Source organism: Oculina patagonica, chromosome 8 (genome assembly GCF_052425735.1).
Source record: "Oculina patagonica isolate OP01 chromosome 8, crgOcupat, whole genome shotgun sequence".
NCBI classification, from domain to species: domain Eukaryota; kingdom Metazoa; phylum Cnidaria; class Anthozoa; order Scleractinia; family Oculinidae; genus Oculina; species Oculina patagonica.
Window position 1 is genome coordinate 31,706,501 of NC_135765.1, and position 16,534 is coordinate 31,723,034.

Genomic DNA, 16,534 nt, shown 5'->3' on the forward strand with positions numbered 1-16,534 from the left:
TATACAGAAGTTCCTAATTGTTGCGTTCTTCTGCTATCTGCCGTCTTAATCTATATATTTTTGCTTCTTTATCAAGGATGTTGATGTAGAACTCAGGATTGTATGTGAGCAGTTCATCCAAAATGTCTCAGAGTCGCTCATCTCTCCTCTGTCGGCATTTCTAACAAAGGTAAATGTATATCTTTTATTTAGAACTTATTGAAAAAGACAATGACCACTGATGATGGCAAACTCTTCTAAAGGCGCGCAAGAAAATGACAAAGGCCTACTTCCTTCTAGTTCTTCCTGGTTCTTGCTTTCCAAGGACGATTTTTTAAGACGAGTGGAAACTGTATCACCTTCAGTCTCCACTGTACTCTGAGGATTCTCCACCGATAAAGGTTTTCGAAACAGTTTTTTTGGAGGCTTTGACCACATCCCAAATAGTTTTCAAGGCCAGAACTTACAACAAGTCAGATGCGCTTTCCCCTTTAGGCATTCAGTATGTGAAGTACTGTAGTTTTATTTATTTTTTGTCACTATTTTGTAGGTTACAGTTATCAAGAATCTCGCAGAGGAAGAAAAGAAGGACCCTAAGGCATTTCTTAAACAGCAACCTTTCGCGAAACCAGGTAACATTTTTCAGGAAATGCAATATTTTTCCAACCTTCCTCTTGTAAACTAATCAGCTTTTGGAAACGAAAGTTAGGCTACAAGTCCACAACAGCAAGCGACTAGAAGTACTGCTCTGTCTTCGAGAGAAGAATAAAACAAACAACAGGAACAATGGCCCTAACCCACAAAATAATTATAGCAACTGCTACACTAGAGGACCAGTAGAATTACAAGCTTACGAGAGCTGCAACTCTACAGTTACTGTAGTACTGCTTCCATTTATACTTGGTAGAGATATAAATGGAAGCAGAGAATAAATAGGTAGAGAGGTACTGAGAGATTTAAGTGTCTTGTCCAAGAACACAATACGAGGACAAAGGATCATGGCTCAAATTTGCAAACGTGCGCCCTTGTGCCCCCCTCAGCATTAGAGAATCAGTGATACGAACTCTGCTCACTTTAGAGCTTTATTGCTTCGATAAGAAATATCTCCCCCTGAATTACAGGAAATTTTTTCCTGTTGTAAGATTGTTAACGTTAGTAAATGACATTTTCTTTTCTCGATTTTTTTTTTCAGAGAATGTCCGCAAGGTAGTGAGTGAGACATACATGTTACTGAAGTCCAAACTGACCAGCACTCTACAGAGCATGGCTTTGTTCCTGGCAAACAAAGACACGGAGTACATCCTGTTTAAACCTGTTAAGGTAATCAATATCTATCTTCTCCTAACATTATCGATGCATTGTCAGGCAAGGAGGTGATAAGAATTAAGAAAATCATCAACTTGGGGATGTTGGCTTTGCTGTACGAACACATTTTATCATAGTTTAATGAACAAACAATAAAAGAACTGCACGCCACGAGAATTGTGTGGTTCCAGAAAATGCCCATACTCCCCCCACAGAAGGGATTGGAAATTCCTGGGGGTGGGAGGGGTCTCAAAGGTAAAAAACTTTAACGTAATACACGAAGCGTAATAGGAATTTCCAGAGGGGTGGGGTGGAGGGTTCTTAGGTTCCAGAAATCGGAGAGTTTGGGAAATCCGGGGTAAAATTGCAGGATTAGACCGAGTGAAGGAAGTCCAAGGAAAACGACTTTTAGTTCGAGTTATCGGGGGTTCGAGAAATTGTTATCCCACTGTTCTTGAAAAAAGCGCCGCACATAAAAACAAAGATACTAAAAAGCGCTGATCCGAAAAGTCGAAAACTGTAATAAGCACCACGATGCTTTTCATGTAAAAATAAGATAGTTTTGTAGCTTTTACTCTTCTAGTTGAGCTTACTAACGCTATGTTTATATATGTCACAGGCTAAAGTCCAGGAATATTACAAACAGATGAACGACTTGGTGACAGAGACGTACTCTGAAGAAGACCAACAGATTATTGGATGTCCGTCTATTCAACAAGTACGTACATGTTAAAAACATTTCTCATGTCCTGTACAGCACATGTTTTGATGTAAGTAGGGCCAGACAACAAAGTAAAGTTTAAGAAAAGGTCACACGTTTGGGGCAGATGAAAAGATCTGTGGCTCTCGGTCAACAGACAGTGATGTGAATGAAAAGTGTTGGTTACTAATCTTCTAACACGAAATTAGTAAAATGTGTTGTTTGAGAACGTATTATTATTACTTGTATCTTAGAGCAGGTTTCAATTGAACATTTGGAAATTTATTTATTACGGTAAAAACAAAACCAAAGTAATTACTCCGGCCAATCACAAAGGACACAGACAAACCGGTGAACCAATCAAAACTCCAAGCAAATACATGTAGCTGACACGAAGCGCGGGAAAACGTGCGCGAGCGAGTCACGATTGGTTTTGGTTTTAGTTCTGATTGGCTGAGAAAGTGGCGCGAGATTTTTAAGCCAATTACTAAGCGTAGCAATGCAAAACCAAAGCAAACGCAATTCACTTTTGACACTCAAGTGAAAACCGCTCTACTGCATTTACACCAAGTGGAGTTTGTTTTAAAACTTGTACTGTTTCTTTTTTTTTTTTTTCAGGTTTCGCTTCTGTTGGCAGTATCATGAAAAATATAAACCCCGTAAAGTACTATTAAGTAGCTTCCCGTTTCCTGTGTGGTAAAGGGAGGGGGCGGCTGTACCCAGGCTAGCATATGGGTGTTTGCTAATTGAATTAAAAAAAAAATTGGTTATCTTTTGTTAAGAACAACCTAAAACCGTTAGTAAAGGACTCATTCATGGATCGGGAAACGGAATCACTCAAGATCTTGAAAAGGGTGACGAGTTTGTTCTGGCCATAATAGTTAACTGACCTTACAAGGTTGGAAAAGTGTTTTGTTGAGGTACCAACAAAGGTTAAAAATAAGATGATACAATAAGGATAGTGCAAAGCATTCTATTTGACCTTTGTTAATATAGCTAGGCTACAAATTTAAATTATTTAAGTATTACGGTAGCATAACGTTTTAAGGGTGGATTTGTTATATTATTTTGCAATGTCCTTCGTTAGTAGTGTCTATACTTTGGTTTTGTGTTAAAGAACACTCGAAAAGCTTGTTTTTCACTCATCTATTACTGATGATAGCATTCACCATCTCGCATCGGTCTTGTTTTTAGCCAAAGTGGCTCTAGTCAATTAGAAAGTGTGACACAACTATTTTAAAGGTTGACAAAGGTCCTGTGGTCATTTAAGCAGCTTTAGGTCACCGGAAACCCAATATTTATAGGTTAATTTTGAAGAAAAGTACTCAACCAATCACAGGAATCCATTAGTGAGTGATTGACGACAAGAATGGATAAAGATTATAATATGCAGAAAATCCTTAATAATAATAATAGACAACAAAAGTACTCAAAATATTTCATTTATTGTATACAAAATAATTTCTAACAGTTCTATCATTCCAGTTAAGGGTCGAGTGATATTACTTAACCCGTGAAATATAGATCCTTAAGAAGAGTTTATTACTCTCAAAATATTGTTTTGGTATGGCAGACACTAACAGTTGAAACATTTCACAGTTTAAGTAACATCACTCTAATAATAGAGAATTTTTTTGTAAATTATAAGGTGAATTTCTATTTACAAAATAACATTAGTATTTATAGTCCTTATTCGTTGTAAATAAAAGACGTCTCAATGTATTACATTTTACATCTTGTTCATTGTGCAATTTTATTTATAGTATCAGTCTTTCTATCAATCTTTTGCGTAATCCCTTATAACATCAAATACAAAATAATCAATAAGAGCTTTTTTCTTGCGCATTTTTTTACAAGCTAATAGTCAGTAATAACATCAGAAATTACGTTTTCATTATTTCAATTAACTATACTAACTACATTTCTACAAACAGATTTTTTTCTTCCTTTTTTTCAAAAACCTACAATTACCAGCAGAAAACATGAGTTCATCTTATTGTGTTTGACACCCCAGCAATAATCGTCAAAAACTTATTTCCTTTCGAAAAATCTTCTTACAATTTTCTTCTCACAAAATGGTATTTAAGAGCGAGGCAAAAAAAAATACAGCCACTAATTTAGCGGCTTTTACAACCCCAAAATCACTCTTTGCTATCGATTGTTAGACTTGTAACACGTAATCATTTACTTCAAAGAGAAAGAAAAGAATCTAGGAGCCTGCGTTTTAGAACGAGCAAAGTTTAACCTTGGTGGAGAGCAAGAAAAACACATAAAGCCTGGGCAAAACTCTCACTCTCGTTTGGCATGGAACTCTCATCGACTTCATCGACTTTGAACGTGCTTAAATTTTTCATGAGAGTCAGTGAGAGTTTGACGGATTCTCGTTCTCGTTTGGCCCGAGTTGATGATAGTCGATGAGAGTTGACGAAAAAACTCTCATGAGAGACAACTCTCATCAACTCTCATCCTCGTTTGGCCCGGGCTTTATCCCTTGGCTGTGGATGCGACTCTTGCTGAACACGATGAAATGGAGCTAAACTTTCGTTCTCTGTAAAACCTGTAAGTGCTTCTTGTATTCCCGCTGGTTGCCAGGGGATAATGTTGTTCCCAGTCCTCCCCTCAGAGGTATCTATTGCTGCCAGCTAAGAAACCTGATTGGAGCATCAGTAGGAGCACAAACACGATCAATGCAGCACCACCAGACAGAAATGAGCCTTGAACGGGCATAAACAACAGTTTGGCCTGGGAGATAAAAGAAAGTTTGTTGTAAACAAAAGCCTCACTGCTGATACTGCACAATGCAACATGCCATAACGTGTTACAAACAAGACATGTTTCTTCTGTTTCCATCGATTCTCTTCAAACTTGGCATAACACTTAATTTCTATTCTGCACGTTTAGTCACTAATGAGGGTGACAAAGAGGATTTTCATCAGCTGTGATCTATTCCTTTGCTTGTGAAACAAGAAATAAAAAAGGTTTTCTTATTGTAAAACGTGATCTGCTGAATAGCTGTAATTAGTATATACTCAAACAGTGGATAGCGCTTTTGGCGCGCGCTGATTGGCTACTTAGCTACTAATTAGCTACTTACTTATTGGCTACTACCACTCAATAGATAATTGTTTACTATTATCCTTTGCTATGTGACTGTCGGTGGCTAGTGGTGGATATTTACTAGCCACCTACACTTCAGTGAATAATTGTTAACTATATGTGAAACGAGAAGCAAGTTCATTTTTCCGTGAAGTGTGATTTTGTGGCTGTCACCTGCGATAAACAGTTACTTTGCCCACCCTGGTTGGGGTTCTTCTCTCGATAACAGCACCATTTTATTTTGGAGCTGCGAGGAACACTGAAGAAGGGAAAATGTTATAAAAGCACAGTGACATACCTTCATGTCTGCACTGTGAGTAAACAAGACAAATGAATCCAGGTCAAGTTGCGATGCCGAAGGATATCCAAATACTCTGATCTGAAGACTCTTCTGTTTGAACTGACGTGCAGCTGCTGTGAAACGTGCAGCCTGCAAAAAAAAGGCAAAGAAGACAGCAGCAGTGAGTACTTGCCATAAATGGAGTATTTCTGTTTACCTTTTTTACAACAAATTCTAAAGGATAGTGTGCTTGCCCTCTCCCCAGTTTCTCAAAGGGTGATTAAAAAAATAAAATTAAAAATGTCTAAATTTAGATAGAATGCCAAATCAGTGCTAGCTGGATTTCATGCAGGTTCTCTATCCAGGTCAAATTGGAATTTGGAAATGTTGGTTCTTCAGAAGGAAGAAAATCCAGGGAACCCAGAGAAAAACCCTCGGAGCAAGGCGAGAACCAACAACAAACTCAACCCACATATGGCACCGAACCCAAATTGAACCGGACCACGTTGGAGGGAGGCGAGCCCTCTTACCACTGTGCCAACACTGTTCCCCAATAATGCTATCCACCGGATAAATCACTATCCGGTGAATAGCAAAGTAGGTTTTGTGTGACAGTTATCTACCCTTTAAGCAATTTGGCCCTGGTGTACAACCTTAAAAGGATCTTCAAAACCCTTCCTTTAAAGATTCTTGACATTATCAGTGAGGGTGTTATAAGAATCTTGGCCAAATCGTTAATGATTTGATTAAAGATCCTTACAGATCTTTGGCAAGGAGTTTGATGGTCTTTAAGTTCCTTGATGATATTCATAAGTTACATTCTCAAAAAGATTTTGCAAAAGATCCTCATGAAGCTGTTTAAGGGTAGCTAAGGGTGCTTTCCTGTGAGAGGTGCGGTGGCCTAATGGTTAGCGCGCTGGACTCCGAGTCAACGGCCCGGGTTCGAGGCCTGGCCAGGGCGCTGCGTTGTGTTCTTGGGCAAGACACTTTACTCTCACAGTGCCTCTCTCCACCCAGGTGTATATTAAATGTGTACCGGCGAATTTACTGCTGGGGGGTAACCCTGGGATGGACTAGCATCCCATCCAGGGGGAGTAACAATACTCCTAGTCGCTTAATGCTATGGAAACCGGGATAAGCTCCGGCTGTATGGGCCAATTGGCTCGGACACAGACTTTACAAGGGAGCTTTCCATTTGTCAGAACTGACCAACCAGCCGGTAGTTTTGAATGTAAAATGGACCTTTCCCACGAGATTTCCCACAAATCTACCATATTACATGTATGTATAATATTTTTGTATTGATTGATTTAATTGACAGAACAAATCTGACTAACAACGGAATTCTGTTCTTTAAAATATATTGGTCTGACTGGCCAGTTCTGACCAATGGAAAGGTAAAGTACGTAAAGTCTGTGTCCGAGCCAATTGGCCCATACAGCCGGAGATCATCCCGGTTTCCGTAGCATTAAGCGACTGAAAGTATTGCTACTCCCCCCTGGATGGGATGCCAGTCCATCGCAGGGATTACCCCCCCCCCCCCCCCCCAGCAGTAAATTCGCCGGTACCCATTTATACACCTGGGTGGAGAGAGGCACTGTGAGAGTAAAGTGTCTTGCCCAAGAATGCAACGCAACGCCCCGGCCAGGCCTCGAACCTGGGCCGTTCGACTCGGAGTCGAGCACGCTAACCATTAGGCCACCGCGCCTCCCACAACCAATGGAACCAATGGAAAGTGCCCGAAGTATTCTGAAAGATCCTTGAAAGTTTTTACCACAGTAGTCCATGGGTTGTAAGCACAGACCAAAATAATACTTACTATGGTAACAGGGAAGATAATTATGATAAAACTGATCAGTGGTGCAAGCACTCTGTACATCAACTGAGTTTTGGATTGGATTTCAGGCAGATAGAGAGCCAAGTTACACACTCCTGAAAATAAAAAAGATATTATTATGACAAAGACATTTTGCAAGATGTGATTAATGCGGAAAATACAGTAAAAACCCACATATAAGAACCTAAAATTTAAGAACCTGTTAGGCTAAAATTTTCATTTTAAACCCTCTTTTCATAAGAACCTGGTATTTAGCATTAAATTTTCAAAAGGTTCTTATTTTACAAAAATGAAGGTACACACGAAAATACAGAAAAATATTTTAGTCTAGACATGCATGCCAGTACGTCTTTGTAAAGATAAATTTACTGTATGGTTATCATCTAAACTGTATTCTATATAGGTAATACAGCAAAATATTCCATATCACGTATGCTCTGTAGTAGTTATCTGTGCTGATCACTAGTGCCCCTATCAAATTAAGAACCCATTTAAGAACCTAAGTAGCCTAAAATCCCACTAAATACCATTTCTATAAGAACCTATTTAGGTTAAATTGGAAAAATCTAGGTTCTTATACATGGGTTTTTATTAAAAATTTAACTTGTATGGCAATTGTCTAATTAAAAAAAAAGATTCATTTGTTCATCCTATCTCAGCTGTATAGTAACAAACAGTACCTATAACAGCTAGTTCAAAGTAGTTGAACACAATCAGTGTTGCAATCACAGAAATACGTCCATTCACTCTGGAGAGGTTTTTCTTTACTTCAAGAACATCCTAAAATAGACACAAGTAAAAAAAATTTAATACAAGAGCCGAACTCTAAAAGACTGTAAACAAAAGTCAACTTGTTTTGAGAAGTCAGCAAATTATAAGATTAACATTTTAAAGTGGGAATACAAAAGGGAACAATGTACATTAATTCAAATTAAGTATTATCTGAAAATAATCTCCCTTTCTCTTCACTAGTGTAATGCAAAATTGAAGAGTTTTAACAAATTTTATCTAAATTCTCTGATCATGGTTCTCTTGTTTTACAATATAACCACTCCCACACCTCCCTGGTTGATATCCTGGGCCCCACCCTTTATAAATAACTAACATTAGATACCCATACTTTATTCGAAAATTCCTTTACAAACACAAACAAGATTTCGCCATTACCTTCATTATAATGTTGAGATCTTTGGTTTTCTCCTCCATTCTTAGGCTGATTTCCCGCAGATAGAATATCAGCAGTTCACACTGCGCACAGTAGTTCACAATGGTTACAACACTGACACATAACTCCACAATTTTACCCAGCACCATCAGACTTGCTCCTACCCACTGCGCACTAATGACACAGTAATAAGAGAAAAATTAACAGTTTTGAATGTAAAATTGAGCCTTATAACCAACAAGACTTTCCCACAAATCCACTATAACAATGTATACCGTCAACTCTCTCTTAACCAACACCTCTGTAAGACGGACACCTGGTGTTGGTCCTGTCCCTACTGTTTTTCAGTCATTTTACTGTAACTAAACTCTCTATCAGACGGACAACTCTCTAAAATGGACAGCTGAAGCTGATCCCAAGATGTCCGTCTTAAAGAGAGTTGACTGTAATATTTATGTATTAACTGATTTGACAGGGTGAATCTGACTAACAATGGAGTTCTGTTCTCAAAAATAACAGTCTGGCCGGCCAGTTCTGACAAATGGAAAGTGCCCTTAGTTGTCAAGTTTTGGGTGCATCTTATAGCTCAGGGCGTCTTTATAATAATAATAATTTAATATCTATAGTGCGCAAATTTATATAACTGAAAAATATGGCAAATTATATATTGCTAAAATCATGTAAAGATATTCTAAAGTGCTTTACAAGTAAGACAAAAAGATTACAAGTTAGATCAAATCATGTTATAAAAATATTAGAATGACAAACTTTTAAAAACAAGAAACCTGTGTTACCTGGGGTTGTTTGTGAATCCCGTAACTGAGCTCAAAGAGAAGGCGTAACAAAAGAGGATGAAATTACCAACACCCAGGATCGCAATGAATTTGCCGCCAAACAGAAAGAACCTGTAATACAATTTTAAAACAAATGTTTGTTAATTAATTAACCAGGATTAACTTTAAGTGGCTGGAAAGTGGTGCTTGTGCTACATGGTTGCCTTGCAGGGCAAGAGAAATGGACCCCCTGTTGTTCACTTTCAGAGGTTGAATTGCTCATAACATAAGGCTGTGATCTGGTTGCTAGCGCACCACAACCAGCTTCCCCAAGAACTACGAGATTGTGAGACTCAGTTAAGCATGAGCTGCCAATATCAGCGAGTAGCTGTTTAAATACAAAATTATTCAACAAAGAAAAGCAATGATCAATGAATACAAGGTTCCCTGGCAGGGTGCATAAATTAAATGAGCCCAAGTCAACACATAGTTCAAAATATATGGAACATCATATGATAAAGGTTTTATAGCTTTTTTCCCTTCAAAAACCTGTTTTGTACATTTCTGTACATACCTCAGTCTTGCGACAATCTTTTTTGGAACTGAACTAAGCAAGAAAACCTGATGTAAAAAAAAAAAATTACGCTTCAATAATTTAGACAACAAACCAGTAAAGGAAATATTCCCCTGAGAAAAGATTGATTTCTGCCACATTCTCTTGAGTCCAGTCAGTCTATGTTTCTCCCTGGGAAGCAAGGGGGGATGATCGAGAGGCTCATTTTACTGAGCAGCAGTCACTAATTGAGCCTGCCTCTGATGTTAATGACACAACTGAAACTAAAGCTTTATGTATAAAGGACAAGCTAGAAATGACTGCTATGCATTACCTTTTCTATTAACGCATGAAGACCTTCACTTTCTTGAATCCTAAACATGTAAAACCCAATCAAAAATGCCAGGAAATGAAGAACATTTGGCACCACATATGTGCTAAATATGTGCGTACACTCTGTGACAGCAGGCTTCCAAACAGCTGGTTTCGAAGTAGCCAGTGACATGATCGGCACAAACGTTATGACATGATGATGACGAGTTGTTTTCTTGTTTGTTGCAGAAGTTGTCGGGACAATGGTTGAACTAAGATTGTCCCAGTTTGATGAGTTACTAGAGAACGTGGGAACTGCAGAATTGTTGTTGTGAATAATTTTGTACTGTCCCAAGGCAGTAGTAGTAGGCGTAACTGTAGTTGTATTTGTACCATTTGTTTTAGGTGTTGTGCTGATGTTCCTGTGCGTTGTTGGTCGCCTGGTTATATGTGTTGGTGAAGCAAGAGTATGCTAGAATGGTATATAAAATAAGACTTGTTAAATTGAGCATGTGGGAAAATGTTCTCCACATCTGCTGGAAATCATGGTGGATTCTGCATAGTTAGTTTTAGCCCACAAAGGCACAAATGGGTTAATTTTATTATAATTGTTATTTAAATTCCTGTTAACTATCTTCATTTCTTTCTCCTTTTATTTTCATTGTTAACAGAGTACAGCTAAGTAATTTAAAACTCTGCAAACAACTGAGGAGAGTGCACTCCTTTATCACCTGCAGACATATTTGCCCTGCAGTATTTGTCTAAAGCTTCAGTACATAGTGTTCTTCAAAGTCAGCAAAGTTATACATTTGATCTCTGATAAAGTGGCCACTTAAAAGGGTGTGGTCACTTAAAAGGTGGCTGCTTAATAGGGGTTTGAAGATCTATCACCATATCCTCAGAACTGGCATAAAAATGTTAATGCGACAAATAATATTAAAAGGATTTAACCAAGCCTAAAAGCGGAGCTCTCCAGCTATTTACTTTGCCCTTTATTCAGATCTGAATTTACTGACCATAGATAAAAAAATATGACTTGAGCCTGCGATCCAATAAAAAACAATTACCTGGTCAGTGATCAACTTAAAAAATGCAACTTCAATGAGTTCAACACCTGAACATGCAATATGGTCATGTGATACTGGTCAGCGGATACCTTGTTTTGACAGCTGTCAATTGACAATAGTATAGAGGTCTAATTTCAAAGATGTAAGCTGATGTTTACCTTAACATTAACCTATTTATGGAGTGTGGCCGCCATGTTTGGGTGACATTGTACACCATTCTTTATAGAACGCCCGCGCCTGTGAACGGTGCAGCTAGCCATGATGACCGTGAAAATTTAAATGCATAGTTAAATGCATAGATTTTCTATGGGTATGGAGGGCCGCTGGGAGCTCCACAAAGAATTTCCTGTTTTAAAAATAGTGGCAAACGTTTTATAGTTGCTATTACAGCCTCATTTAAATTACATGTACCATACCTCAGGTAAGACCTCCAACCTTGCTTGGCATGCAATTATACTTGACGCATAACTAAAAATAATCAGAAGAAATATAAACATCGTGTACAAGATGTTGAGGACCTTCCGCACGGAACATCCTTGGTAACGGAAAGACTGAATGTGGAATGGTCGCCAAGCAACCTGAAAAATATAATGAATGGAAAAATAACTTTAATTTTAACACCACACAAGAACATTCAACACTTTGGGTGGGGCTTCAAAATATTTGGAAGTAGGCGTCAGCAACGAAAAGAGTAGGCGGCCGAGCTTGTTTGTTGTAAGATGATTGCTATGACCAGAGTAACTGGTGACATATAATTAAGTAGCTGACAGAACTCTGGCAGTCGCCGGCTTATTTTTGAAAACCCTGCTTAGGCAAGTTAAAGTAGTTCGATGTTTTCTGAGTGTCCATAATCAAGTGAAATGTACCTTGGATACCAGGGGCTTTTCTCAGATACTTTTGGACTCCCTTCCATCAGAGGCTATTGATATCGTAAGGTAAAGGCTTAATTTATGTGAAGTTAAAAAAATCAGATTTGAGGTGAATAAACCACAAATCCCTTATGGTAACTATACCTGTGGTTTCATCTAACATCCGATTGGTCATGGCACAATTAATACCAGTATGTCACAGTGAAATGAAAGTGTTCACGAGCTATATACCGTAAAGATTTGATTTAGCGCCCTCCATCGAATAAGTGCCCCCTTCCGAATAAACACCCCCCTTCGAATGTGTTTTTGTCAATAAGTGCCCCTATTCCAATAAGCGACCCCATTCTTATATTAAGTGCCCCTATTCTAATAAGCACCGCTATTGTTGATAACTGCCCCTACTGAAGTCATCAACGTCAAATAGTTTAACTCATGAACATTCACCGTACCGAACTGGTATATTTTATTGCTAAAATGAACAATTCTTTTAAAAGTTATAACTGAACTTTCAACAATTTGTTACTGTTACAGTTTCTGTTATTGTTAGTTATTGTAATATTTATTAAAGCTTAGTTTTGAACATTTGGTTGTTTTTCAAAAAATTAAATAAGCGCCCTCCCTAGAGGTGCCAAAAGTAATTAAACAAGCACCCCGGGCGCTAAATCGAATCATTATGATACATGAAGATATGGGCCACTGTGAAGGGAATGATTTTCAGGCAGTTTAGTCTGGGATAGGGTATAGTAATCAGAGGGTAACATTTTGTGCAACAATAATCAGTTGCTTGAAGAATTTAGTCTAGACAAAGTTTCCTGGCAGATTACATTTAAATCCGTGTGGCAGGCAGTATGGCAACTTTACAAATCCTTGGTAACAATAACAAAGAAAGCGTTGAGAAATACCTCTAGAAAAGGGTAGGGATTATTATGGTGGTGGGAGGAGGGACTGACGGGCACGGGATCTCTGAAGATGGGAGGGGGCGAGGCCGTGTCTCAGAAGACCATTAAACATTTTTGTTTTTATGATTATTAATGAGTTTTTTAATGGTATTTAGTCTAGAATAGGGTTGCAAAATGTAGCTGAACAAAGTCTGGTATAGGTTAAGGGTCACAGAGTCCCAGTGGCACCCCCCCCCCCCCCCCACGCCAGCTAAAAAATTACAGACTGCTCCCACCCCCGCTTTTTGGATTCACATAGTAACATTGGCTTTAAACTTACCAAGGATAGAATGTAGAAATACGGGTAAATAACCTGACTTTTACATGTGAGCAGAAGGTTGGTAGTTTCATTGGAATCTCCTCTTTGATCAGAGCCCTGATCCCTGATCTGAAACAAAATAATTTAACAAACATTACAGAACTGCCTAGGGAGCGACTCATCTGGGCTGGAACCATGGCCAAGGCAATGCATGGTGTTCTTGCATTGGGCAAAAACGCTATTTACTCTCATAGTGCCCCTCTCCACCCAGGTGTATAAATGGGTACTGGCAATTTAATGATGGCATAATCCTGAGATGGCCAAGCATCCCATGCAGAGGGAAGTAGAAATTCTCTTTATCGCTTCATGCTTAAGAAACCAGGATAAGCCCCAACCTGGTGGGCCACTAGGCTCGAATGCAGACTTTACCTTAAGGAAGCTCTGCAGTGGCTAATGGACTGTTCCGAGGCCCCTATTTTTCCGTGAAGTCGTAGAAATCGATTGCATGAGTTCAATGGGTCGCCATCCTGTTTCCTGAATGTGAGGGAAAACTGGGGAGAGTGCCCCCACACCCCTACTTATGGGCTTTTTGCACTCTCCCCAGTTTTTGCTCGGGTTCAGGAACCAAGATGACGGCCTGTAGAACCAATGATTGATCTCTACAACTTTATGGTAAAATAGGGGACTGTGGACAGTATAGGGCAAGACACTCAACTCTCACAGCACCTCTCTCCAACAAGAGGAGTGTAAATGGTGGAGGGGATGGGAAGGCAGGAACCAGGAGAAAAGGGGCGAGAGGCAGAAGAAGAGAAGGCGGGAGGGCCTCTCACCGCTCTTGGGGGCGGTGAGAGAGAGACCCGGGAACGAGGTTGAAGGCGGGAAACGGGATTTCCAATTTTTTTTCAACATTTTGCTATATTTTGCAAAGAAATAGGACAAAGAGGAGGGAACCACTACAGAAAGGGGTGGGAAGCGGGATTAAAAGGTAAGGGAAGCAGGATCAAGTGGTACGGGAAGCGGGAGGTTCAGAACCCCCTGTCCCTCCCCCGCTTCCCACTAAATGGGAACCACAATCAGAGCATGTGTTTTATATCTGCTAGACCATAGAATAAACTTGATCAAGCCTGCGGACACAGATGGTTTCGCCTAAATCTGGATAATGTGCCAAAGTTGTCAGGCATATGTGACCATTGTAAAATGTTTACTATTTAAAATAATTACTCAAAGGTTATTATTATCACCAATATTTAACAATTATCCTGCGAAATCGGGGTTTGTTTTTTGGGGGGGGGGGGGGGGGGGGTTGTTAAATGTGTGGTGGGGATGTTATTTTTTTTATTATTAAAAAAAATGAAAAAAAAATTGAAAAAAAAAATTTTTTTTTTTTTTTTTTGGGGTGTCTGTTAATGAGTTGATTGAATTTTTTAAAAATTAATATTGATAATAAAATAAATTAAATCAGTTGATTATTTAAATTATTATTAACAGGGCTGTCAAAACAGAAAATTTCTAATTTATACTTTCCTACACTGAAATGTTTGAAAACTATATTAAAACAAAAATCAGGGCTTGTACAGATTTACGGGTAGGAGATCTGCCATAACAAGTTAACCACGCAAATATTCTTATGCGTAGAGAAGGTCTTTGAAATAAAGCAACTGTTAAAATTTAACCACTAAAGAAAAGGTTGTGAAATACGAAACTAAATAAAACACCCATAAATTCCTCCAGCTCTACGCAGATAAATTATTTGGCTTCAAATAAAGATATTTTTATAAACAATAGGCTTCCCTAACATAGGGTTTCAACTGTCAGCGAGCGACGTTATGTAATGTCGCCCGAACGAATGATCATCGCATTACAAACGATTTGTTCTTCCAAGCCAGGGCGCGTAATGACTAATAAATCTTCATTAAAAACCTTTCTTCTCTCACCTCAATACTTGTACTGTCCCATATATCTGCAAAAGAAGACCTGCTACTGCCAACAGTGTCTTCCAGTTCATTCAAACCTTTTCCGTTTCCTTCACTGTTGATGCTGCCTGGATGGTTCGCTAGCATTGCTCGCGGTAAAAGTCTTCGTAAAGCCGACCTCTGTTGCAACAGAAAACACGCTTGGGTCAGCTCGAATTATCCGCTCTTTAAGAACGCTCAAAGCTCAGAATTACCAGAGTTGTAGCGCTGTATACTGCGTCCCAGTTGATGGTATGAGCAGCCCTCTGCTCATCTGACATTTCCTGAGAAAGGTACACTTGTTTTTGGTCGTGCATCTTTGTAATGCAAATCTTCAAGGCTCGGGTTTCTCTGGGTCTGATATCTGTACTTCAGTAAGGTACCCAAGTGATGTACCTAAAAAAAGTACGCCCTAAATCATGACTTGATTGTGCATTGTCCCGTACCAGTAGCTGACTCTTCTAAAGGGAGTTTCAGTGATTATTTGCTCGTTCAGTCCATTAGAAAAAGTTATATTTTATTTTACCGCAGTGGGAGAAGGCGGGTCCAGCGTGGGGGTGTAGGGGGAAGGGACATTTCGACAGGTCCCAAGCAACTTGGGGTACAAGGAAAAGTATAAGCATTAGGATTTTCGTGGATTTTTGGTGGCGGCGTGCGGCCTGTTTCTTGAAAACCTTGTCCTGCACCCTGTTAAAGGAAGACGTAAAGATTTGCAGTGTAAGTGCAATTTTGCGTTGAAAAAGCGGCTCTTGGGTGGACGTTAGTGGTTATGAATTGGAGGCATAATTATATGAGGTGGATTGTTGGGAAAGCAATTTATTAAATTCTGACTTTTCATTACTTTCCAAGACTGCGATACCCTTGAATTTATGAAATTCCTCGTCATGACGCAGCATTTCGCTATTTTGCAGAGGACGATTGAAAAATGTACCAACTGTATATTGGACGTGCAAAGCTACTGTACTTTCATATGGGTGTTTTCATTTTATAAGGGGGCGGGGAGGGACAGAGCTTCACTTAGCCGGGTTCTCGGACAGTTGAAGGTCGCTCGCTCTCACTCCCTCCTCGCTGCCTGAATCGGGATAAGCTCCATTCGAACCTCAAAGGCCTGTCTAAACTAGGAAACATTGTTCCTAGTCATGTTTTCTAGCGGAAAGCAAGCAAAATGTTTTGCTTTCCAGGTGACTAAACGAGGAAACAAGGGGAAAAAATGTGACGCATTCGCATAAACTAGACAACATTGCTTCCATGGGGCCTAAACTGGGCCACATGTTTCGAAAGCAAAACTTGTGTCTGGGAAGCAAAAATGTTTTTGACCTGAGGCAGAAACATTTTTTGTTTCCGCATCATATGTTTCCCGCGTGGCTAAACTGAGTCTCATTTGCCTGTGCAACAATGTTTCCTAGTTTAGCCAGGCCTTTACCGTTTCTTTACCGCCCAGCCGGGCTC

At 39.3% G+C, this 16,534-nt stretch overlaps 2 protein-coding genes across 2 annotated transcripts in view; one reads left to right on the plus strand and one right to left on the minus strand.

Annotated features, from left to right (window-relative positions):
* The window catches only part of LOC144664410 (conserved oligomeric Golgi complex subunit 3-like), a 17,352-nt gene extending 13,643 nt beyond the window's left edge, over positions 1-3,709 (plus strand). The window contains exons 21-25 of the mRNA XM_078525524.1: positions 77-169; positions 530-611; positions 1,172-1,299; positions 1,904-2,002; positions 2,603-3,709. Coding sequence (XP_078381650.1) covers positions 77-169; positions 530-611; positions 1,172-1,299; positions 1,904-2,002; positions 2,603-2,629 — 429 coding nt within the window. The 3' untranslated portion in view covers positions 2,630-3,709. The remainder of the gene's footprint in view (positions 1-76; positions 170-529; positions 612-1,171; positions 1,300-1,903; positions 2,003-2,602) is intronic.
* Positions 3,411-15,424, minus strand: LOC144664409 (uncharacterized). The gene is made up of 12 exons (XM_078525523.1): positions 15,301-15,424; positions 15,068-15,226; positions 13,155-13,262; positions 11,484-11,645; positions 10,023-10,472; positions 9,710-9,756; positions 9,157-9,267; positions 8,365-8,536; positions 7,878-7,977; positions 7,180-7,292; positions 5,379-5,510; positions 3,411-4,726 (listed from the first exon to the last, which is right to left on the minus strand). Exons 1-12 carry the CDS (start codon positions 15,400-15,402, stop codon positions 4,604-4,606), a joined length of 1,779 nt encoding a protein of 592 aa, XP_078381649.1. The 5' UTR covers positions 15,403-15,424; the 3' UTR covers positions 3,411-4,603.
* Between the last annotated feature and the right edge of the window lie 1,110 nt (positions 15,425-16,534).